The sequence below is a fragment of the Rattus norvegicus genome, chromosome 11 (assembly GCF_021556685.1).
Source record: "Rattus norvegicus strain SHRSP/BbbUtx chromosome 11, alternate assembly SHRSP_T2T, whole genome shotgun sequence".
NCBI lineage: Eukaryota > Metazoa > Chordata > Mammalia > Rodentia > Muridae > Rattus > Rattus norvegicus.
In genome coordinates this window covers 15038178-15065264 of record NC_141544.1, presented here as the reverse complement: position 1 = coordinate 15065264, position 27087 = coordinate 15038178, and the positions used below count along the sequence as shown (strand labels likewise).

The following is a 27087-nucleotide window of genomic DNA, read 5'->3' as shown; positions in this document are numbered from 1 at the left end:
TCAGTCATCTGCATTGGATGCAGATCTGCTTCTATAGCCTTTCCATCCTCTTCCTGGGCACACTAGACACCGCCTAGTTCAGACTTTCTTTTCATCTACCCATTTTCTTATATGCGTGTCCCTTTATTAAAATACTTCGCAAGCACTCGTCCATTCCTTCAGCTATCTTTTCAGATATGTTATCATATGCCTCTTTTGAGTAAATCTTTTTGTACAATTCAAGAACAAAAGCAAACACAAAACCTTTCTACCTCTCAAGAATCACAAATTTACCTTTTTCCTTACATTCTCCTTTCACTCTTTATGAAACACGTCATCGTGTTAGACAATGTGTAATATTAGCCTTTTATTTTCTCCTCTTTTTAAAAATTGGTTATTTTATTTATTTACTTATCAAATGTTATCCACGTTCCAGGTTTCCCTTCCACAACGCTCCTTTCTCATCCTCCCTTCCCCTGGTTCTATGAGGGTACTCCACCACCCACCCAACACTCCTGCCTTACAGCCCTAACACTTCCCTACGCTGGAACGTCGAGCCTTCCCAGGACCAAGGGCCTCTCTGTCCATTGATTCTGAATGTAACCTGAATTGTCTTGTAGCTGTCTTTTACAGCCACATAAGAGCCGAAGGGGTTTACAACCCCATAGAAAGAAGAACAATATCAACCAGCCAGACTCCCAGAGTTCCCAGGGACTAAACCACCAACCAAAGAGTACACATGGAGAAACCCATGGCTCCAGTCTCATATGTAGCAGAGGACGGGCCTTATCAGGCATCGATGGGAGGAGAGGGCCTGTCAAGACTTGATGCCCCAGTGTAGGGGAATGCCAGGGCAGGAGGCAGGAGAGAGTGGTTGGGTGGGTGGGGGAGCACCCTCTTGGAGGTAGGGGGTGGATGGATGAGATGGGAGGGTTTCAGGAGGGGAAACTGGAAAGGGAATAACAATTGAAATGCAAATAAAGAAAATATCCAATAAAAGAAAAGAAAGAAGAAAAAAAGGAAAAAAAATAAAGAAAACTAGGCTTGGCTTCCAGGAAACTGTCTAGTGATATTTTAGGTTAGAAGATCTTTGGTATGTCTTTTCCAAATGACTTCCCTTACTGACATTTATTTTTTTGGCTCTTCTTCTCTTTCAGCTATTTTTACTATTTCTCTACTTCGTTTGAATACCATGTCTAAGTGTTGCACATGCTTTTTATTCTTTTTCTCTAGTCCTCACACCAAAAGAAGCCACTTTGATGATGCAAATCACATTCTCAACCTCCTCTCTAGTGTTGTTCATCACACGCTCAACCTCCTCTCTAGGGCCCCACACTCCTGTCTCATTAAACCCTTGTGCTCAGTTGAGAGGTTCTTCCATATTATGAGTCCTGCCAATCTCACATCCCTATCAAGTCCGTCGCTTCCTGACCTCATTCTATGAAACTGTTGTGTCCTGCATGTTTCTTTATTCTCCTATTTATACTCCCCAGTCTCTCTGTTGCTTCAATCCAGGATGCTTTATTCACAAGCACTTTTAACCTAGGTTTGAATTTCATTCATGTATCTGCAGAGATAAATAGGTATATTGTCTACTGTATGTAAAATTCTATTCAACTTTGTCTGTTTCCTTATTTGTATTTTTGTTTTTCTTTTTCATACTGCTATCCTTATCTCTTCTAAGATAGGTATGCAGTGTGTGTGTATGTGTGTGTGTGTGTGTGTGTGTGTGTATGTGTGTGTATTGTTTACTAATCATATTCCTCATGCTTGAACATTAACTTCATGAAAATTGTACGGAGGTGGAATTTTCAGGGCATGGCAGACATTCTGGCCTACAGACAGTGGATTTCTTTTGAATAGATGAATAACTAGCATCTACTTTCTATTCTTATAAGTTCAAAATTCTGAAACTAAGTTTTTTGCATCTTTGTCATAATTATATTGTCAGAAAATTTGGGAAAAATCAGGTACCTAAAGTATAACTCTTTCCTTAGGTAACACATGATCCTTGTGTAAGCACAAACTTTCAGTTTGATAAAACCAAGCACTAAATAAGAAAATGCTTAGTCAGCATACAATAATAATTTGTTTATTTTTAGCTTAGTAGAATACTTAAAAAGTTCTTAGCTAGCAGTTGATTAGATGTTAGATTTTTCTCTCAACTTCCTATTTTAACATAAAGAATTTCTGCAAAATATTTACTATTATTATCTCTGTTTTAGACATGAGATTGCTAGGTCAACAAACTAGTCAATACAAAATAGCTGGCGAAATAAAATTTATTTTCATTTTTATAAACTATGGAATAAATTAATCAGCATGCTATATTGACCACATAATTTTATTTTTTAAGTGAGAATTTCTACAGTGAAATAAATGTCTAGTGATAGTGTGATATCTTGGAGCGTGGTACAGTGTGGAATAGTGCTAGCATTGGTTTTACTATACTTAGAAGCAGTGCAAATTCTTTTAAAAGAAAAGATGACATGCTCATTTATAATAAAATGCAAAGTAACCAAAGATGCCCTTATTTTTTACTGTGAATTATGCTCTCTGAATTTTAAGACAATAGGACAGGCTTAAATTTATCATGAATTCTAGTGGCCCTAATTATAGTTAAAGAAACTCAAGACAACTTTTTAAAAGGAACTATAGAAAGCTTAAATTAAAAGTACATTCATCTTGTAAGAAAATTGATCATGTATTGTTTTTATTATAAGAAATGTTACGCAGACTCAGCTTTCACAGAATAAGTGTCCCATGACTACTCTGTATGACACAGCTACAGTAATGTTAAAGATACATAATTACTTTGTGCCGGGATATGTCTAAAAGTTTTACTATAGTCTTCTTCGTGTTTTTGATGCAAAAATCAAAACATTGCTCTTTAAAATATCCTAATTATTGAACAGCAGAACTCAATTTCAACCGTATTCTTTTTATCCTTAGAGAGCTTAAAACCTGTAAGTCTGGAGTCCACAGGATGTTCAAGAATAGGAGCGTGGGAGCATTTCCATGCAACATGCGCACTCCAGTTTTCAGAGAGTATCACTGAGGAACGTGTCTGCGGCTTCTCTGCGTTGTAAAGCAGCTTCGATTGCAGAGACAGGTTCTCAATAGTAACGCATACTTGGTTAAACTCTGAACGTCCTATCAGAAGGTCCATAAAACCTAGTGCAGGATCCGTGTCACACAAGTTAATTTCATTTCCGTCACTGTGAGTGCTGTACAGGTATATTGCAAATTGCAAAGAATCGCGGAGCCTGTGACCTATTATCAGAGCAGGAAATTACACGGGTCTCACAGCTGATCTGCAGTGTGCTGCTGTCACTGCTCTGCATTAATTTTTAAGTCGTTGGCCATTTGTAATAATTCTGTAAATGCACATCTTAGCAGTTTTTAGTCTAGACACGTTAAGCCCATGTGTATGGAATTTTCTTCCCATCATGTCAAGCAGTTACACTCAAGTCTAAAATTACGTTTTTTTTTATTGGACAATTTCACCTTGAACATTCTTCTAAGGGTTGGAAATACGATAGCCTCATTGTCCTGCTCCCTAATATTAAGGGGAAATTTATTCTGCAGAAAGTACAGTCGCTTAGCAATATATGAAAAGAAAGGCAGAGAAAATCTCTGATAATGCCTGCACTGGATTGTTTTCTTTTCTCAGTTTTATAGATTATGTGATGATTCACTACCCAACTTACTTGACCTCTTTACGGGTGTGATTATTGAATAATAAAAGGAACATTTTTTTCTTTTTTTCGCTGAGTGTGGTGGCACGTGCCTTCAATTCCAGCACTAGGGAAGCAGAGGCAGACTGATATCTCTGAGTTTGGGGCCAGCCTGGTCTACAAACAAGTCCAGGAAGGCAGGACTACACAAAGGGGGAGAAAGAGGAAACTTTTTATTTATAGTTCCAAATTGAATATATACACATTGCATTGTGTATATGAAGCCTCTATAATGAAAAGGAAAAGAAAATTCTTCTTATTCTTCTTTTCATATCAACATTTAAAAGAAAACCAAATTCAAATTGCAGATGGAGGTGGAAACATTTAATATTGTTCCATCTTGGTATGATACCGTACGTTAAATCTTATAATTTATTGAATATTTCACTTTTGTGTATGTAGGTATATTTGCCTGCATAGTGATTTTCCTTCATGGATGTCTATGCATCATGTTCATGCAGTGTCTACAGAGGATGACAAGGGCATTGCATCCTCTGAACTTATGGAGAATGTCCGTGAGCCACAAGGTTGATCCTGAGAACTCAACGTAGGTCCTCTCCAAGAACAACGCTCTGTAGCCCTGGTGTCCTATTTCCCGAATATCAGTTCTTGTCGGTAGGCATTCCCTTATGTTAGCCTGTCTTTAAAGTGCTTTTTTCACAGTTTAAAATGTAATCTCCTTTGCCCTAATACTGTATTCCTCATTTGTAAGTTCTTTGTCTTGCAAAATTCATGTCATCCTAAAAAACCCATTACTATAAATTTGTTGACACACATTTTATAAAGATTTCTTTCTCACCTGATCTCTTCTAAAGTACACTTGCAATGGGCCTGATCTCCAGTCAGTTAAGGACGATATCTGAGATAACTAAAGTTCTTATTGCTTTTAATCCAGTGCCTCATGGTACTGAGTCTCCATTTCTGCACTTTGTTAATTGCAATATGTCTGGCACTTGGCATATCATATGCCATTTAATTTTAGTTATTCTCCATGGGGTAGTAACTTTGTTTTTGGCACAGATGCTTCAGAATGGAAATTGATCCAAATAAGTAACCATCCATATATAAATCAGCACTATGGGAATAGAAATAGAAAAAAAATTATTGTTCTGACAGCCTTTCTCCATATTAGTGAGGAATATCCCTCTCAAAGGAAAAAACCCAAAGGTGATGGATTCGGACATCCAACATCCTCTTCCTCTCACCTCCACACGTGGGAATGTGTGTGTGTGCGCATGTGCATGTGCATGTGTGTGTTTATGTGCATTCTTTATATATAATAGTAAGAAATATACACTTAGAAGACACTTGTTCCTTAATGACAGGTACCCTGTCTCCTCTATTGTTGAATGTCAGTATAGTGTTTGGTGCATCATGGTTAGCCAATAATCATGGTTAGTGAAAGGACACCGTTTCTAATCAGAATACATTTCCACTTATTTACACACCAGCTCTTGTTTTCTTCTGATACTGCAAGTCCAAAGAAGAAATGAAATTTGTCTTAATATGAGGTCATACTGTTGGCATTTAGAGCGTATATTAAAGCAGCTCTTCATATCATGTCAAGAATCAATGAACAAGCATTAACTCAGCAAAGGTGACACTAAAACTGTCATCTAGACCTCTGCAGCACACCCTCTAAATATCTCCTCTTGCCTTGCCATAGAAGTTCCCTTCATCTCCTCCAGATCTCACCACGTGCCTCTCTTGAGATATGTCGAACAGAAGCAAATGAAGTATGCAGACCAATTCAGGCTCACTAGTGATCCTAGGCCCTTTCTAACTGTTAGCAACTGACTCGGATGACTGCCCTCTGCCAGTGCAACTCAGCTATGTAAAAGGATTCCATCTGGCTGCATCTTATTTCTACTGTGTGTAACTCATACCAGCACTGTGAACATTTTAGCTACCATCTACTTAATGCTTTCTTCTCATTAGAACTTCTTGCCCAGGATGCCTCTGTGTACTCCCTCAAAGAACAAGTACACCTTCATCGATTTTGTCTGCCAGCTCTGCATCATCTACTATCAACTTCCGGTTAATAGCCATAACAAAACTATCACAAATTATTTCACTTAACAATCCCCCAATGTTTCTAGGCCAGGCTTTACTTACAAAAATATTTAATTCATGTGTTTAAAGTTGATTAAAATATCTATTACTAGGGTATTTTAGAAATCACTGCCAAATATCATCCTATGAGTATAAGATATCCTATCTAAAATTAATTGTATTTCATTCATCACAGAGCAGATATGTTGGGTGGCATAGCCTATCTTCTTCCTGTGCGCTGTTGACATGATTTTGATAATACACAGTTCACATTTATTCCTGGTAGAAACACAGCCCTCTTATTAGATTTACACGGTTTTCTATAATAAGGTCTTATGACTCATTGTGGGAGGAGAAAAGCCTATCCAGGTGGGCTTCTGCATAGTACATGCCTACATCTTGGTGTACTGGGAGTACAAAATGAATTTGAAGTTCATGTTTAGCTGAATGCTAAACATGACATATTAGATAGTTTCACTATGACCCAGAATTTATAAAAGCTGGTATTGGAACATGGTGTCAAGTGACACCAGGACGCTGAACTTGTGAAGAAGTTGAACTAAGGAACAAGGAGAATGCTTCATTTCTCAAAGAAATATTTGTTACAATCAGCTAAGTCCTTGAATATCAGAACAAAATGAGAGCAAGTAGGGGAGGTATCCACCAAACAATGTGGTTTAGAAGTTGTTTGGTTAACAGCTGGCTAGAATCAAGAATCCCTGAAAGAACAGAGTTATACACATCACATAGACAAGACCCAGAGAATGGTAACAGTTCTAAGGTCTCCACATGGTTCTGCTTATTTCCAGCTGGTAGAAGTGGTCTGAAATGGCAGACACAGGTACAGTGGAAGTGAGTCATCTGTGGTTCTTGTGAATCATGGGATTTTATTAAACTAAAGAACTGAGACTGTGAATCCAGCTCAGATGTGCCGTAAAACCTCAAGACAGAACCCAAGACAGGCTCTCACAGTGGACCTAAGGATCCTATCTGCTCAAGCCTTCTGCGGACCTGGTGTCTTTAACAACATCCTGTTATAAGTGCAGACATTACCATGACCTACATAATATCCTGGGAATCCTAAATAGAGACCTTATGTCATTCATTCTTGATTGCTGTGCTCACTCAGGAACTTTTGCTGCCTTCCGTAATCAGCATCCCTAGTCTTTTTACCTTCTTATGGGCTTTCCCTTCTGTATCTTACATAAAAACAACTTCTGTGTTTCCTATTCACTTAGATTGTTCCATCCTTATCAAATGTCTAGAGGTTACAGTGGGCTGGGAGTTGTATATACAGACCTGGTCACCAGGATTTCCGGCTGTACCTCCTGAGTCATGACCCTTTTGACATTTCTCTCCTTGACTTTAGTCTAAGTCTTATTTTCAGTGCTGATTTCCTATCTTCTTCCCTCCTGATCCATTGAGCCCAAACATGATGCTGTTTACACTCACACGCTAAAAATAGTTTATTTTATAATTCTATTCATTTCAACTCTTATATTACTTGAACTTTTATATTAAACTCTTAAAAATATATCTCTGACTGTATCTTGAGACCTATGTACATACCTTTGTGATGAGAGTCAGCTAATAAAAGAATGTAAATGCAGAAATGCAATGATTCTGTTAACCTATCTCTGTCGTGAGCTTAGCAGTGACATCTTTAAAGTACAAGGTGCCTTTTCACACTTCAAATGCTGCTTCAGGGAGAGTGCTCAGATATTTCTGGGACAAATATTGAGGTATTTGCACTGGATAAAGCTGCACAAAGGGGAGAAATATATGTCTAAGAGGTATGGCTGGAGAAAGGAAAAACTCAAAACCATCTAATATCACAATCATTAGCATATTAGGAAAGCATATGTCTATGGCTTCCTGTGAACCATTGGAATCTGCAAATAATTTTAAACAGAATAATACTTTCAGTAACATTTTACTAAAACATAGTGGGTTTTATATGTGTTAAATATTTGAATATTTCACACCTTAGATAAAATGTATTGCCACTTTTATTGTTCTTATTCCCTGTTCTCAACTCCTTAAAAGGTTCTCCATGAGAGGAATTAATATCAGCCATAAATCAAGCCTTTATTAATATAATTGAGGTATATAGAACTGCCAGTTACTAGGTTAATTTTCAATTATTTATTAAAGGTTTTTGTTTTCTCGAAAGTACACAATTGAGTTTAGTGGATCTCAAGAACTTTGCTTTCTAGAAAATATTACTGAAATCTCCTGGGAAGAAGTTGCAAAATGATTTCTTAAGCACAGGGAATCTGAAGAGTGTTGTGGTTGCAGTGACCATGAAAAATAAGGATTTCAATCTGGGCTCTTCGACTAAATAATACAGATATTGAGTATGATACTGGAAAGCAGGTTAAACCTCCCAATTGACAATTTAGAGAATTTAAGAAATATTATAATATGTCCACGTCCTTGTCTAGATAAGGCAAGGTGATTTACTCCCTTCTTTAGTTGTGTTTTAAAGTAATGATGGGATTAAAAGATATGCCTAATGTTGCAAATTCTGTATTCACGTCTTTGTTACCTGTGTACTTTCTTTATGTTTGCCTTAGGACAATTAGTGTATGGTACAGTATTTTAACTATTTGTGCATAAGCATATTAGTTCTGAGGGGAGAGATATGTGGTAATGTTGGACATTCTACATCGATAAAACATGTACTTCCGAAAGGAGATTTAGCTGGCGATGCTGGCATTGCAGGTAGTAAGAAAAAATATTACTTTAGAGGTTATATTTCTGCCAGCAAGTGCCAGTTAGAGACTCTGGCTTTGTAAATGGTTGGAGATGGTGGCCCACCATCACTTACAGGCAATTAGGTCTTCATTACAAATTAATGAAGTGGTAATTGCTCCCTGCAACCTTCCCAGTGAAAAGCATGCTGGTGTTGTTTGCATTATCTTCAGGCAATTCATAATTCTGTACTCAAGAACTTGTGAAAGCTTGCCAAATTAAACTACAATAAGAATTTCATAATTAAAGTCATATTTTACATCAAATTAGGAAAATCTCTGCAGAATATGCTGTTTGAAGTTTAGCCACATGTGGCTTATTGTAAAAGAAATTTGCAAAGGATCCATTGATCAAAGTTAACATTCCTTTATTATTATGGGGAACATCAGATTTATAAATGGGAAGCCAACTGATTTTTTTCTCAATTCACAATGGCATGATCTAACTCTCTGCAAAGACACAGAATGTATTTGGAGTGGCATTGCTATTGAGTGTAGAACTCTACCACAAAACATTCATATCTGACACCAGAAATTTCTGGAACACCTAGTGCACACATTTTCCCTTCTAAAATTAAACTGATGCTTTAAGTTTCCTTTAACTGTGACTAGACAGCTATAGAAACTTTAACATAAACTCCTCAGAACCATTGAATCCTCTTCTATAAATTTCCTCTGAAAAGATTCGAATATAAGCCATATATGCAATGGATATTTGAAGATGTTCCTGGAGATTCTTTTAGTTACAGTAATTTGTTTGTTTGTTTGTATCTCAGTTGTGAGATGGTTTTAGAAGTCACAGGACCATTTTGGTATCTTCCTTTCACCATGAGCGCCCTGGAGTATGACACAAGGTCATGAGCATTGGTAGCAAGCACCTTCATTTGATGAGCATCTCCACCCTATGAATCTTGATAATGATTATAAGTATAATGTGGATATTTACTTTCCTTATTAAGATACATCTATGTTTTTTCTAAAGTTGTCTATAATAGTATCAATGTAGTTTTTCAAAATTATGTTGGTTATCATAATGAATTTAAGCCATTATTTTCTCAAGAAAGTTTATGTCCATGCTTCTATATACATCTCTGAATGTGTTAAAAATAACTTCTGCTGCAAGCCCCTATTGCATCATAATATTGTAAACAAGAAAGAAAAAATAATCCAAATTGTGATTATCACACTTGCAAGGTGTTCAAAATAGTTTTTTTGACAGTTTAAGCCTTCTAAAATAAATGATTCATATTTCTCCAGTTAAGACTTAAAAGTTAAATAAAAGTCTTTAATTACTTTTTCTTTTATTATAAATACCATTTTTCTCTCCTAGTATGTCCTGATTATAATATTCCTCTGTCTACTGCTCACAGCTCTTCCCCTTCTATCTGGTTTTACATCCTTTCTGTGTCTTACTAGAAGACAAACAGTAATGTAAAATATAACAAAAGAAAAACTAGTTCGTAAGAAATGGAGGACACAAATAAACAGAAGGAAAAAAAGCACAAGAGAAGGCACAAGAAACTGAAACCCACTTCTTCACATTCTCAGGAAGCTTATAAAAACATTAAACAGAAAAGCCAAAAAGCCATAACATATTTGCAAAGGACTTATTGGACAAAAAGATATGTATGCGCATGTGGTCATCAATTGGCAATTTGCTTCTGAGTTAGGGATCAGAGCATGTGCTCATTTCAAGTCTAGGAACCTATGTACTGCTGGCCCACCCAGGCCCTGCACATGCTGCCTCAATGTCTCTGAAACCCTATGTTCAACAATTATGTTAATTCAGAAGGCTTCATCCTCTCAGTGTCCTACATCATCTCTGACTCTTAATCTGTACCACCTCCAATTGCATGTGGGTTCTCTGTGCCCTGAGAAGGATTTGATGCAGTTATCCCATTTAGGACTGAGTGTTTGAAGGCCTCTTTCTCTCTCTGCATAATGTCTGGCTGTGAGTCTCTGTATTTGTTCCCACCTGCTGCTAGAGGAAGCTTTTCTGATGAGGGTAGAACAAGGACCAATCTACACGCATTATTACTACTTTTTTTGCTTGTTTTAGAATCATACTATTTTATTTCATCTTAGATTCCTAGGATTTCTAGTGTCAAGTTCATGGACACTCAAGCAGTGTTGAGTATGTGTTCCAGAGTGGAAACTGGGAAACGAGATAACATTTAAAATGTAAATAAAGAAAATATCCAATTTAAAAACAAGGACAGCTCCGGGGTTGGGGATTTAGCTCAGTGGTAGAGCGCTTGCCTAGCAAGCGCAAGGCCCTGGGTTCGGTCCCCAGCTCCGAAAAAAAGAAAAAAAAGAAAAAAAAAGGACAGCTAATATCTGCAAATAAGCAAATGCATACCATATTTGTCTTTCTGGATCTAGGTTACCTCAATCAGGGTGGTATCCATTTACCTTCAAATTTCAAGATTTTAAATTTTGAATGCCTGAGTGCAAATTACCCAAATTTTTCCTCCTCCTCCTCCTCCTCCTCCTCCTCCTCCTCCTCCTCCTCCTCCTCCTTCTTCTTCTTCTTCTTCATCTTTTGCCTTGAGGGAAAATGGGCTGTTTCCAGTCCTGGACTCTTTGAATAGAGCTGTAGGGAACATAGCAAGTGTTCTTGTGCTAGAGTGAATCATCCTTTGGGTATATGCCCAAGAGTAATACAACTGGACCTTGAGGTAGACCAATACTTATCTTCCTGAGGAACCACACTACTGACTTCCACTGTGGCTGTACAAGATAGAACTTCACCAGCAACGAATGAGTGTTTCCCTTACTCCACATCCTTACCAAGATGAGGTGTCACTTGTTTTACTGATCTTAGCCATTCTAGTAGGTGTAACATGATATCTTAAAGTACTTTTTATTTGAATTTCCCAGATGTTCAACATTTTTTACAGTCATTCTCAGCAACTCGAGTCTCCTTATGAGCATTCTCTGTTTATATCTGTGTCCCATTTTCAAATTGTGTTATTTGTTTTCTTGACTTCCAGTATTTTAGTTGTTTATACATTTTGGATATTAGTCCTCTAATGAATGTGTAGTTAGTTAAATCCTTTTCCCTTCTGTAAGCTGCTGCTTTACCCTAATGACAGTGTTTTTTGCCATACAGAAGTTTCTCAGATTCATAAATTCCCATTAAATAATTATTATTTTTCTTTTTTTCTTGGATATTTTATATTTTACAATTTAAATGTTAACCCCTTTCCGGGTCCCCTCCCCACCTACCTCCCCTCCCCCTGCTTCTATGAGGATGGGCCCCCTCCCAGTCTCTGGATGGCCTTTCCTTCAGTCTCTGCTCCACTCTTTGTCCCTTTATTTCCTTAAGACAGGAGCAATTCTGGATTAAAATTTTGAGAAGGGAGGGTGTCCCCATCCCCTAGTTAGGGGCCTTGCCTAACCTCTCCATAGGGTCTCTACAGGTTCTCCCTCCTCTTTGTTGGGCGTTTCAGCTAATCTCATCCCTGTTGGGTCCTGGGAGCCTCTTGCTGTCTAGGCATCTGAGATTTGCTGATGGCTAACCCCAGTTCCCCATCCCCTATTGCTACACACCTCTATTCAAATTCCTGACCCTCTGCATATCATCATCTCCTCTCATACCTGCTCCTGCTCCCTTTTTTCCCTCTTCTTCTTCTCTTCCTCCCAAGTCCCTCCCATCCTCTACCTCTGTGAGTATTTTGTTCCCCCATCTAAGAAGGAATGAAGCAGGGGGAGGAAGAAGGGAGGAGGAAAAGGGGATAACATTTGAAATGTAAATACATCAAATATCCAAGAATAATAAAATTAAAAAAAAATAAGGACTGAAGCATCCACATTTTGGTCTTTCTTCTTCTTGAGCTTCATATGGTCTGTGAATTGTATCTTCAGTATTCCAAGCTTTTGGGCTAATATTTATTTATCAGTGAGTGCATACCATGTGTGTTCTTTGTGACTTCATTACCTCACTCAAGATGATACTTTCTTTTTTTTTTTACACTTTTTTCTGGAACTGGGGACTGAACCCAGGGCCTTGCGCTTGCTAGGCAAGCACTCTACCGCTGAGCTAAATCCCCAACCCCAAGATGATACTTTCTATATCTACACTAATGTTCTATTAAGAAAGTCTTTTCCTGTGCCAATGAATTCACTTTCTCATCTATTAGGTTCAGTGTATCTGGTATTATAGTGAGATCTTTGAGCCATTTGGGATTGAGTTTTGTACAGGGTGATATATATATATATATATTTATGTATATATATATATATATACATATATATATATATATTCTTCTACACATAGCCATTCAGTTTTACCAGCATCCTTTGTTGAAGATGCTGTCTTCTTTCATGTATGCATTAGAGGCTTCTATCAGTGGATTCATTTGTGAGTCTTCAGCTTGATTCTGTTGATCGAAGTGTCCAACTTTAAGCAAATATTGTGCTTTCACACATTTAATTAAAGTTTTTCCAAAGATATTTTATAGTATTTGAGGTTATTGTGAAAGGTGTTGTTTCCTTGATTTAATTCTCACATTATTTGTCATTTGTATATAAGAGAGCTACTGAATGTTGTGAGTTAATTTAGTATCCAGCTATGTTGTCGAAAATATTTTACAGCTGTAGGAGTTTTTGCTTGAATTTTTTGAGTCACTTATTTATACTATCTTATCTGAAAATAAAGATACTTTTACTTCTTCCTTTGCATCCTCTTGGTCTTTTCAGTTTTGTTTTTTTTTTGTTTGGTGTGTGTGTGTGTGTGTGTGTGTGTGTGTGTGTGTGTGTGTGTGTGTGTATGTGTGCGTGTATGTTCAAAGAGAATTTAAGAACATATTACAATGAATACCATTAGGATTGACCTCCAAAATTTAAAAATTCTTTAACTTTTTTTCATTCTGAAAAGCAAATAAGGGACTTTGCCCATTATTGACAAGATTCTGCCATGGAACCACATGACTAGCACTAATAATAATTTCTTATGGTTTCAGGATCATAAATGATATCTTTATATATTATATGAAAATTAATGTTTAATTCATTTCTCAGTAGTCTTTTTGATGGAGTATTGCAAATATGAATAGCTCAAAATTTAGTAATTCTATTTTAGAACAAAAATCTACACTTGTTCTAGAACAATTGATCAATTAAACTTACAAATAAATTGTAGCAAAAGTATGATTGAATCATAGGTCCTCATTCATTCCAGGTTTTAATGTTGAAATGTTCAAATTCACATAATGACTTATCCCATGGCCTGTTCCTAAATTTCTAAAACCTTACAGTACAAAACAAATGTATTCATTCAATTATGAATTATTCTGTGTCACTGAACTCACCAAATCTTGTCAATAATAAATACACCTTAGAAGGTTAGGGTTTGAGTCACAGATCCCTACATGCATACCATAGAAATCCCGTCTTGTTTATCCTGTATCTCTTGTGATGCCTTGGCTCTCATCATGTGTTGACCATAGTTCCACTTATATCACTCATTCTGCCTCTCTCTTTTTGCTTTGTCACTTCAGTGGGAAGAGATCAGTGGTGTTGATGAGCATTACACACCAATCAGGACTTACCAGGTATGCAATGTCATGGATCACAGCCAAAATAATTGGCTGAGGACAAACTGGGTGCCGAGAAACTCAGCTCAGAAGATCTATGTGGAGCTAAAGTTCACACTGCGGGACTGTAACAGCATTCCATTGGTTTTGGGGACGTGCAAGGAGACCTTTAACCTGTACTACATGGAGTCTGATGATGATCACGGTGTCAAATTCCTAGAGCATCAGTTTACAAAGATTGACACCATCGCCGCTGATGAAAGTTTCACTCAAATGGATCTCGGGGACCGCATTCTAAAACTCAACACTGAGATTAGAGAAGTGGGACCAGTCAATAAAAAGGGGTTTTATTTGGCCTTTCAAGATGTTGGTGCTTGTGTTGCCTTGGTGTCTGTGAGAGTGTACTTCAAAAAGTGCCCATTTACAGTGAAGAATCTGGCTATGTTTCCAGACACAGTGCCCATGGACTCCCAGTCCTTGGTGGAGGTTAGGGGCTCTTGTGTCAATAATTCCAAGGAGGAGGACCCTCCCAGGATGTACTGCAGTACAGAAGGTGAATGGCTGGTCCCCATTGGCAAGTGCACTTGCAATGCTGGGTATGAAGAACGAGGGTTCATATGCCAAGGTAAGAGCCTTCTCCTTTCTTTCTAGTTGAATTCGTTTCCTGTGAGTTCATTTATTATAAAGTAATGGAAATAAATTAACCTGATCTGATCTCACTTGATAGCACAACATGGCTCTGAATGAGTAGTCAATTCATATGCTAAATTATCTCATTGATGTGTTGATTCATGATCTGTTGTGAAATATTTTTGGGTCTAACTCTCGAGTTCTAGGCTGCACCCTGTAGAGGTTCCTTTTTTTTTTTTTTTAGTTTATTTCTTTAGTTTGCAGGATGCATGCACACCATGGTACATTAGTATTAAATGCATTAAGACAGTCTAAGGAAGCGAGCTCTCCTGTTAAGATTTGGGTCCTGGGTATCAAACTCAGCTTTCCAGGCTTGACGACAGAGATCTTTAGCGGCTCAGCCATCTTCTTGGCACGTTTGAGGTTTGCTTGTTAGCTAATGATTGATGGTGGTCTATGGGCAACAATTGAAATGCAATACATCTGCTTTTTTAATATAGAAGGTGAAAACATATTTGACACTCAAATAATCTAATTATAACAGAATTAGATATTATGGTAACTATAACTTGTTTCATTTATTCAGTAATATTTTCCTAAATTTATAAAGTATGGTGTGGTATTCAATGAAATTTGGCTGCTAAGAGGATACTTAAATGCTTAAGAAAACCATTTTATTTAAAAATCCAGGACTAATGTGTTTCTATTTGCTTTTTAGTGGTGTTTTAATTTGTTGTTGTTTAGGTGGGAAGAAAATACGAAGTTCCATGGGTAAGGAGGCAGGAAGAATCTGGGGAGTAGTTAAGGAAGGGAAAATATAGTCAATAAATATTGTATGAAAAAAATTAAGTAAAATATTTTTAAAAATTCTAAATTGTAAAAAGATTATCTGTCCCCAATATTTTACTTTTCTTTAACTTTAAACATTATATGTATTTTCCCTAAACTTACATAATACATATTTTATGCTTTAAATAATATTAGAAAACCTGAATTCTGTCATCAGTTTGAGTTTGTTTTTTTTAAAGAATCTGTGTATTTGATGTAAAAATAACTAAAACATTTTTCATATAAAATTATACATATATCAGACATATAAGATTATAAGATTATACTCCTATTACATTGAAAATTCAATATGTGAATTTTGACTACTAGAATATGCTGAAAGCATTATTTATATTGAAGACTACTAATATAGGAGAATATTAGTAGACAGCCATGTGGCCTGTGCTCATTTTCACACTTTTATTTGCTGTAGACTCTGTATAGGATAAAGTCTGTCATTCAGTTACAGACATTCAGAATCACTGTTCAGAGTCCATGTGAAGAAATGATGCACCCAGGTCTCCAGAATACTAACTAGTGCTCTTAACCACTGAACTTTTCTTCTAGCCTCTGTTTTCATTTAGAAGCACATTTCTTCTTCTTCTTTTTTGAACCTAACGCATCATTGTAACCTTTATTTTTGTTTTGGAATTCATAGCTTCACTTTAACTCCTAGTGCAGTAGCATTGAGACCGAGATAGGTAAACAAAGGGGTTGGACCTGAAGACTAAGGCTTCAGTGTCAGCTGCCTTGCTTTCCCTTTTGCCTAACAGTGACAGAGAAGGGGAAATGAAAGTGTATGTTCTTTGTGGGTGTAGTTGAAGAAAATAAGAGCGCGAAGCATTTGCACAAAGCAATAAGGGACCTACTGCAAGCCTCTTAGGCATCTGTTTATTTTTGTGATCATTATTTTTTCTTTTGTTTTCAGAAATTTAAGAATGAATAGCTACTTAAAAGATCATTTTTGGGTTCAGTAAACTATATCTTGGTGGCAACTCATAAAATCCGGATTTCATATTGTCAAGAATCGTACACTTGTGAAACGTTCTGTGAAATGCAATTCAGTAAGCGTCCCTCACTTTACTTCCATTTTATATTTTATTTGTTAGTACAAAATAAGAATATGCCAGACACAGGAGAAATGCAGGTAAATAAATCATCAGATCTACATTCCAGGAGCTCACAGTCCACTCAGATTCAGAGATTCGTAAATTAATGGTATTAGTAGAAGCCAGACAAATAACTATTCTGTCCTGTGCACAATAAGTCTTGACAATATAGTAGAGAACATTCATATTAAAGATTTCAGAACTAAACATAAACATTGCTAACTGTGGCTTTGCGTTTTGTTTAGACTCTTTCTTATTTGCTTACAAACTATTGGAATAGGAAGAAGAAAAAGAAAGAGTTGTCCCTAGTGAATCTTAGATAGTCTAGAAGACAAGGTTCCCATTTGTTACCATGTCACATATACTGTATCACAATACTGCAATTACCAATTCTACAGAAGGCACATGAGAATGGTTTTATGTTAGTCCATAGCACAGAATGCCTTTCAGAAAGATTCAAATTTCATTTCTACGCCATTTCCTAACATAATTATTGTAGTATGCCTATTATTTTTCTAATCTCGACAGTTAATTAGGATACTTAATGTTAAGTGATCTGAATGACAAGAATGTGGCAGGACAATTACACCAATATAAAGGTTTTGTTTACAACCAACACATCCATCAATTTTGAATAGAAACAAAATAGCAAACTCCAGAGGCAAAATTATGACTATGGGATTTTTAGTGTACATAGTTTATATTTTTATGACAATCCAGTTTTTACGTAATGTTAAACTAAGTCATTAAGATATGCCAACTTTCAGGTTGAACATTAGAAATCAAATGACAAATACCATCATTGATAAAATAATCTGTTTTGTACTTCAAAAATGTATATGTTGGGGCTGGAGAGATGGCTTGGTAAATTAGTGTATTAGCTGCTCTTGTGGAGTTTAGTTTCCAGTACCTATGATGGGTATCTTATATCCACTTATCTGCAGTACCAGGTCATTCGAATTCCTCTTCTAGCCTCAGCATGTGGCGCGTGCGCACACACACACACACACACACACACACACACACACAGAGAGAGAGAGAGAGAGAGAGAGAGAGAGAGAGAGAGAGAGAGAATCAGAGAGACAGACAGACAGAAATTCTTAAAATTAAAATGTATATACATTTGTCTTATCTTTAAAATGTTCATCAGTGCCTATGAGAGAAAATAGAGATTTAACACATTAAACATAAATTAATTATAGTTCAATGCGCCCTTCCCCAGTACTCTGGATCTCAAGGCAGTCCATTGTTCTGAGTATGATCAGCCAGAGTTACTCTGTGTGTTTCACATTAGGCTGGGCTGTGTGATGAGATTCTGTCTTATACTTTTAAAAAAGGCAATAAAATACAAACTAACAAGGACTCTAGAAAGTGATCTACTGGTGCTACTATAGAAGGAGATATGGGTAAAGGGGAAAAGTTACAAGATACTAAGACTCTCTGCATTGAGATGCAATAGTAAGATGCTAATCTTCCTTTTTTCTAAAAATTTGAACAATAGATTCTTTTCTCATACAATATATCCTGATTATAGTTACCCATTTCTCTACTTTGCCCACTTCCTCCCCATTGCATCTGCTCTTTGAATAAATTTCCTTTTAGTTTCTCTTTGGGAAAGAACTTTCTTTTTTAATTTATTTTATTTATTTATACTCCAGATTTAATTTCCCTCCCGGTCCCACCCCCAACTGTTCCACACCATCTACCTCCTTCCCCACCCCACCCACCCCACCAAAACTCTAAAATTCTTGCTTCATATCTTGTCCTTGTTCCTTTATGAGGGTCCAAAAGATGAAGTCCAGAAAGACTGAGGAAATCCCGCACCTTGATAAACCAGTGATCATTCAGTGGCAGAGAATGAGATAGGAAGGAAATATCGCTAATAAAGAAAACTTTCAATAGTTGCTTGCCAAAAAAAGTATGAAAACAGAAAATTTGTATTCCAGAGAATAATGAACACTTATTACATTTAATGCAGGGAATAGATGTCTGTAGGAAGGACCTGCCTCAGCATACACCACGAGGAGTAAGGAGAGAATGAGGAAGGAAAGTACTCATTCATCCAGCAGCTTGGCTCCCCAGAAGCTCTTCTAAGAATCTGCTCTGCTCAGGTCACCCAGGGCTCACGGTTAAAGGAAGAGGAAATCGTTGCATCTCTTTTGCAATGGATGAAATTTAAGTCTTGTCTGAACTACATTCTAGTATGAAATATAAATTACTACTTCAGTACTAGAATGATATCCAACTATAAACGAGGCTTGTCATAGGCCTAACTCCAGCACTGCAAACCAATAAAAATAAATAAATAAAAATTAAAATTAATGAATTTAAATACGCTAAATATAAAACAATTTTGTAAAGCAATATATTTTTCTTTTAGCATTAAGTTACCTATAATAATTATATATCAGCATATATCTACACCAGCTTTTTGGGAATTTTACAATTTTGCATTGATTCCAAGGAAACACTATAGTCCTTTCGCCTGTTTTTTCTTTTTTCTTTTTAATCCCTGCTAATGAATTGTATTATCTGGTTCTGTTTTGTTCTGAAAAATGAAAATGGAATGTTGATGGATTTTTATATGGTCAATTAATTACATTTGAGGCAGATACTAGGAGGTTATTATAAATACTCCTGCTCATACAAAATTTGTTTAGACTTAGTGTACCAAAAACCTTATTAATGTCAGGAGGCATCTGTTGCTTTGTGTTTTATCTACAAGCTCATTGTAGAATGTTATCTTTGTTCCATGTTCTGTTACATTAGATGTTTAATAGAAAAGTGTGTTTGATATAATATTCCAAGACAGCAAGACTTTATTTTAAATGACTGTTCAAAATTGTTTTCTTTACTGCTGACTGAAGATACAAACTTTCCCTCTTGACTCTTTTCTATGCCAGCTCAGAAACTCTTAGAACAGCTGTCAGGTTTCAAGTAACCGGGTGACTTAAGGATTCATTTGGCTGATTAGAGGAAACACGAAGTAAAGACTTCACTGGAATATTTTGGTGCTTTTGGAGTATATGCGCATGGCCATAGGCACTGTCTAGAACTTCAAAATGCTTTGATACTTGAAAAATTTATGAAAAAAATGCCTTCCAGTGATTTCCAAAGAGGAGATTCCTTGGGGAGAAAGACTATAAATATCTTTTTGACACTTCGTTCCCAGAATCTAGCAGAGACCAAGTAGACTCTCAACTGCAAACTGATAAGACAAAAATAACTGCATTTTCTGACAACTAAATAGTGTTACCATGCAAGTCCTCAAGAGAACTTAGTTTATATCATTTATCTTAAAACTTCTAGGAGATTCATTATTTTACACAAATAAAAGCATGGGTTTGTGTAGTTTAAAATGAGCACTTTATCTTCTAGGCCAGATTGATGTACAAATAATAAAGTGTAGAGTCATCTAAGCACCATTAAAGGATAACAGATAGATTGTACAAAGGAATAATGGTATTTGAAATAATTTTCTCTTTTATATATTTTGATTAGTGTTTTATTCTCTACAGAAAATAATTCCTGCTTAATTTATGGCTCTATACAATGAAGAACTAGTATCTTTTGAAAACTCTTAATATTTGAGACTTTTATTCATTTTGCTTGCACAGTTCCCACTTACAGCATTGATCCTTCCTCTATTTAATTTTTAACATGGTAATTAACTTATTTAGAACTAATGGTTTTAACTTGAGTATTTAGATTATTTCTCTGTTTAAGATGATAGCTCCTTACTTTTACTGTCTTTAATATTTACATAAACATATCTTTTAAAATAGTGGATTTATTTTGCTGTTAGTAGCTAATAGTATAGTATTTTCAAATAATGAATTAACAGATGTGTTATGACATCTCAGTAACTTGATTTTATTTAGGATCATATAACTTCTCACAACTTTATATAAAAAGTTATTGAAACCTTAGCTTGAAGCTAAAACTTCAGTGAGCCAAGCTTTGTGGTTTAGTTTTTATTCAGTTGTTCTATTTAGTAAGTGTTCTTGTCTCCAACAAGTGTGTGTGAAATGTCACGTGCTAATCTGATTCTTCATCCATAAATGGAAAGACCACGATATTACTAATGAAGATCTTGCATTTCTCACTCTATAATATCCAGCAGTATGTTAAAGATAACATCATTATTGTCACCTATCAGCATCTCTGAAATACATTAGCCTTCCTCTCTTCCTAATCCGTTTCATTACTTAAATAAGAAAGCCACATTTGGTATTCTTTTTGTTAGCTCTTACTGGTCTTGACAAGATAAATATTATCAATGGATTTATTTAGTTAAGCATTTATTATCATCCCATCATTATCCAGTTTCTATCAAAGAGCATGGTTTTCCTTTCTGAAGAGATTTCATTTTTGCCTGGGGCTGTAGATTAATGTACAGTTCATGAATAGTATAGGTTGCCGGAATCAGACAATTCTGAGCTTGTCCCAGAAAGACAGAAAAGTTAGGGGAGGGAGAGAGAGAGAGAGAGAGAGAGAGAGAGAGAGAGAGAGAGAGAGAGACAGAGAGACAGAGAGACAGAGAGACAGAGAGACAGAGAGAGACAGAGACAGAGGAGACAGAAAGAAAGAGGAAACCAGACAGACAGAGACAGTTTCAGAGTCAGTGAGACAGAGACAGAGAGACAGGGAAAGAAAAAGAGAGCTCATTTTAGTCCTATAAAAGTTATTCAACCTAATCCTGAATATTTTTTCTATAGTTAGCTTTTAAAGGTATTTAAAAAAGGTATTTTTGAATTTATTCCCCCAAATTTCATACATGTATGCAATGTATCTAAATTTTCACCATTTTCCTAACTCTTCTGGCCCATCCCATCTTCCTGTTATTTTTGTAAGTTTTTCTCTTTATTATTGCAAACATCAGTCACTTTATAATTTTCCCATAAATTATTTGATCCACTGCCATTTTACATAGCATGAGCCTTTTCAAGGACTATTCCAAATATTCTATAAACTTATAGATGGATATTTTTATTGTCCATTCGGAAACAGATTTGAAATGACATGATGCAGTAAAATTTTTTTAAAAATATATAAGTTAGTATTAAAAATATGGCTAAAATATGTTAAAATGTGTAAGATAGTTAATTTTCAAAAACACTAATACTATTTTTTAAACATGCTTCTCTCATAACCTATGCTGTTAAAGGGGTTGGTTGGACATAAGGCCCTTGGTTTGAGGGAATCATACAACTCAGAAATCATGAAGGCAAGGACACATATGTTGAAGGCATTGACTTGACTGTGGGAGAAAGCCTTGCCTTGTTTTGTATATTCTACATGTTCAGTCAGAATCCCTTACATACTGTGAAAATGGTGGAAAAACTGAAAGTTATGGAAAGTATGTGCCACATGATCTCACATGAATAACTACATGATATTACAGGAAATAGTCAATCAAATTATGTCACTGTGCTACCTAGAAAGTAATTAAGGTAAAAAATTTTCAAATAGAGAATTGTAGCAGAAGGGATCATATTTGATTTATGATTTCTTATGGTATTATGATTTATCTTTTGAGTCTGGCTAGTGACAAACAATATAAATTTCACTCCTATAGGTGTATGTTTAGGATATTAGAAAGATCTGTGAGTTCTTTCTTCTTAATAGACTATAAATCATATTTTTAAAGTAGTCAGAGATAATTTAATTTCAAACATATGTAGGAGGCACACAACCGTGGTTATCCTTGGGAAAGAGAATCTTAATCTAACTATTGCAATACTCTATACTAATCAAGGACTAGCAATGTACACTACAAATAACCTTAAAATTTGCTAGGAGTTCTACAAATGTTAGAAAAATTAATCAGAGCTTTTAAAATGTTTTCATTTAGTTCTATAGTCTCTCTCTGTCTCTGTCTCTGTCTGTCTTTCTCTCTCGCTCTCTGTGAGTGTATTTGTGTGTGTGTGTGAGTGTGTGTGTGTGTGTGTGTGTGTGTATGTGTGAATGTGAGTGTACAAAATGTACCATGGAGGTCAGAGAACAAATTACAGAAGTTGCTTCTTTCTGACCACTATGTAGGTTGCAGCAACAGAACTTGGTTCATGAGGTTTGGCAGCAATCACTTTCTCTCTGAGCTGCCTCTCAAGGGTTGCTATCAAGCACATTCTAACTCACAATCATAACTAAATACTTGTTATTTTAGGCAAATATGGATTTCTCACTATGCATGGATTAGCATTAACTGCATAATGTTATAAACTCAGAGATGAAAGTGATAACATAACTCTTCCTTATTCCAACCTAGAAATATGTAGGGCAATACCTCCTTGAGGAAACCAAGCTCCTGTTTTCTTTATCATTGTCATCTCTTTTATTATAACCACTGCTATTATGGTTAGAATTATTAATATGTAAACTTCTCTAGATGCCTAGAACAAATGAAACTCAAGACAGATGATCAAAATGTGAATGATTCACTCCTTTTTAAAAAGGGGAACAAGAATACCCTTGGCAGGGAAGAGAGAGGCAAAGATTAAAACAGAGACTGAAGGAACACCCATTCAGAGCCTGCCCCACATGTGGCCCATACATATACAGCCACCCATATAGACAAGATGGATGAAGCAAAGAAGTGCAGACCGACAGGAGCCGGATGTAGATCGCTCCTGAGAGAAACAGCCAGAATACAGCAAATACAGAGGCGAATGCCAGCAGCAGAGCACTGAACTGAGAATAGGACCCCCGTTGAAGGAATCAGAGAAAGAACTGGAAGAGCTTGAAGGGGCTCGAGACCCCAAAAGTACAACAATGCCAAGCAACCAGAGCTTCCAGGGACTAAGCCACTACCTAAAGACTATACATGGACTGACCCTGGACTCTGACCCCATAGGTAGCAATGAATATCCTAGTAAGAGCACCAGTGGAAGGGGAAGCCCTGGGTCCTGCTAAGACTGAACCCCCAGTGAACTAGACTATGGGAGGAGGGCGGCAATGGGGGGAGGGTTGGGAGGGGAACACCCATAAGGAAAGGGAGGGGGGAGAGGGATGTTTGCCCGGAAACCGGGAAAGGGAATAACACTCGAAATGTATATAAGAAATACTCAAGTTAATAAAAAAAAGAAAGAAAGAAAAAAAAGAAAGAAAGAAAAAAAAACTTCTCAGAGCTTCCAGATGCTCTTTATGTTCCAGGATTCAAAGGTGTAAATAGCAATTGAAATAAATCTTGACTAACAAATGTGTGGCCTTTGGGGAACATTTTCATTTGAGTCATGAACCAAACATACAGGAAGAGTATTCTCTATGTGCAACCTATATAATAAAAAAAATCCCTGCGTTTTAGACATACTAGAAATAAATTGTTTTCATTACATAACTTCCATTTATTTCAAAAAGAGGTCAAAATATTGTTTTAGAAAACACTGTGACTCTTTTTTTTTTCTTTTCTTTTTTTTCGGAGCTGGGGACCAAACGCAGGGCTTTGCGCTTGCTAGGCAAGCGCTCTACCACTGAGAAAACACTGACAGATATAAACACATCTCAATATGTTAGACCTCTCCAAGGAAAAGTATCTATGAGCTCTTACTGAGATGCCGAACAGTGGCTATGTTAAGTATATAAAAAGAGGTGTCGTAATGATCAATGCTTTATCTAATAGCCATGAAGGTGCCACAGCAATTTACAATTAAACCCACTTTAATGGTGGCAAGCCTTGAAAGATCTTTGTTTTATCTTAATCTGCTCTACGTGAGTAGCTTTCCTTAGTTCTAATCTGCTGAATGCCATTTTTTTTCTAAATATGTTTTGTTAAGTGAGTGCCCTGCCTGGCTTCTGTAAAGAACATATGGATTTTATTTGTTGCCTTTTCTAACTATTCAAAGGTTATGAGGAATCAAATATTCTAAATCTTGAAGATCAAATATTCTAGATCATGTGAAACTCAGGCAACCCTGATAGACACAGGTTAATAAATGCACTCACCAATTTATTGAGGTTTAAAATGAACTTTTTCCAAAGTAAGGAAACTTACTGTGCAAATTACGTAGGAAACATTGTCCTTTCCCTTTTGGGTCCTTGAATTCTGTGACATGTGTTGGTAAATGTTTCCCAAAGGCTGCTTTTGTCCATCCTTGCTCACCAAATGCTTCCACCTTGGCTCCTGTGGATTCCTCTCCACAATTCTGCATGTGTTTAGAGTTTTGACAATTCCTCATTAGTTACAGGGTAGAACCTATAAGAGCTAATGAGGGGTAGCCCTACAGCTGTGGCAGCTGACACTGAACACTAAAAGAGAACAATTGTCACTAGAAGGGTAACTCTTGATTATAACATTTGGTAAGGGTGTTTTTCAAGTAAGAGCCACTTGGAAAGTATGAGGCACTAAACAAGGCAGTGTGCATGCTCTTTCTGCTGTGATGACTCATCTTCCAGAAAGTGGACAAAAAATCCTGTTTGCACTTAGCACGGTATTTGATGATCGATACATGATTTAGGAACATATCATTAAAAAGTGAAATTTGATCATATATTGATTGCCAGCAGTGCAGTGTGAACCTGTTCATCACCCATCACAAAAACACAACTCTGTTTCTTATCAGACACATCTGTGTGAGAGGGGAACTGGGCTTCTCAAGAAAAAGTAACCATGGAACTCAGGACCATTAGAACATCAGATACAGACTTTGGTATCCTAAAATCAGTCAAGGAATATGAAGATGGTTTAGCGTGTAAGAGTGCTGGTTTGAATATATGGCGACTTGGCTTCAAATCCACTCCTAAATCCTGACTTTGTCAAATGCACCTGTAACCTTAGTGTTGTGGGAATGAAAGGAGGCGATCAGAGGTCAAGAGACTGTCTCAAAAGTATAAGGAAGAGATAGGGGAAAACAACTGTTTTAATCAGTGTTCTCTTGCTGTGAAAAGTCACAATGACCATGACAAGTCCTATAAAAGGAAAGCGTTTAATTCTAGCTTGCTTAACAGTTTCGGTGGTGTAGTTCATAATCTTCATGTCAGGGAGCTTGGTAGGCAGTATGACATGGTGGCACACAGGCAGACATGATTGCTAACAGATCAACATCAGTATGTGAAGGCAGCAGAAAGAGAGAGAGACCTTGTCCTGGAATGGGCCTTTGAAACTAAAGACCGGCTTCCGGTGACATACTTCCTCCAAGAAGGCCAGAAATACTAATCCCTTTCAGTGGTGCCACTCAGTGATGATATAGGATCTATGACCCTATGGGGGCCATTCTGATGCAAACTACCACAGTAACCAATGTTTTCCTTTGCCTTCCAAATTTGCATGTCCAAACACTTGTGTACATGCATCATCCCATATACTTCTTATACTCATATAAACGGCATATACTCATATATAGTGTGTGTGAGAGAGTAATGAGCTAAGCAGTACTTGAGACCACCTAATCTTTTATCTTCAAATATTCCCTTTACTCTTCAACTTTTAAGATATATTTTATAGTAGTATATCCCATCCTGTACTGTGGGAAGCCTGTCCTAAAAATGAAAAGTGTAATAACATAAAAATGTCCATTTAGATGTACCTACCACTAATACAAATATCTTTGATCCTCATCAAAAAGCCTTATAAGATAAACAAACATCATTAACCATAGTTTTTGAGAGTAGGACGTAGAGGACATGTCTCGGGTTACAGTGGGTATTTATGTATGGCTCTGAAACCCTACACTTTCATTTAATTAATAACTTTTTACTTAATAAAGTTATTCATGTCACCGTAGTAATAAAAAATGTCCAAGTTCTCACTATCAAGAAGTTTAGTAGCTAATTTGATAACTAAGAATTAAAAAACAAAAACAGATTGTTAATGGTTAGTTAAGGAGGCCAGAGCTTCCTAGACATTAACACTAACCCCTTTCTTTAATATGTAATTAGGTAAGACAACAACACAAAAAAGATTTCAGAGTATAGTCTGGCTTTTAGTTTCTGGGCATGTGGAACTGAGTCACGCCTCTAATTACCTCTGCTTCTGTTTCCATTACCCCTGCTGTTGCTGAGGACATGATTGATAGAAGATGATGGTGAATGAGGAACCAGCCTTCAGTAAGACACTTGCTATGTGCCCAATGTTTATGCCTGTACAATATGCCTCATTATGAGCTTGACAGGTCTCCAAGTGGCAGATTGGGAATAGGTTCTGGAGATGGCTGACATATCTGTTACAGTCCCTGTTGCTGTTGTTTTCTTAAAGCTCATTAAAACTATTTTATGTAAGAATATCTTTGGAGGTAGATATGCACACATGTGCACATGGTTTATATGTAAATAGACATAATATGCATATGTAACAAAGTTTATGGTTTTATTACTATGCTTACCTATTAAATATGTTCCACATATATAAACACTTATCACTATTTGCTTAGTATTTATTCATATTAGGTCATTAAATATGTTCTTAAAAACATACTTTACATTCTTTGACAAGTTGCTGAAATCTATACTAAAATATCAAAATGAACTT

At 36.4% G+C, this 27087-nt stretch overlaps 1 protein-coding gene across 3 annotated transcripts in view; it reads left to right on the top strand.

Annotated features, from left to right (window-relative positions):
• Positions 1-27087, top strand: part of Epha3 (Eph receptor A3) — a 335491-nt gene that overhangs the window by 72704 nt on the left and 235700 nt on the right. For all 3 annotated transcript variants that reach the window (XM_087575967.1, XM_087575968.1, NM_031564.2), the window contains exon 3: positions 14023-14683. In XM_087575967.1, the coding sequence (XP_087432093.1) occupies positions 14023-14683 (661 nt within the window). The remainder of the gene's footprint in view (positions 1-14022; positions 14684-27087) is intronic.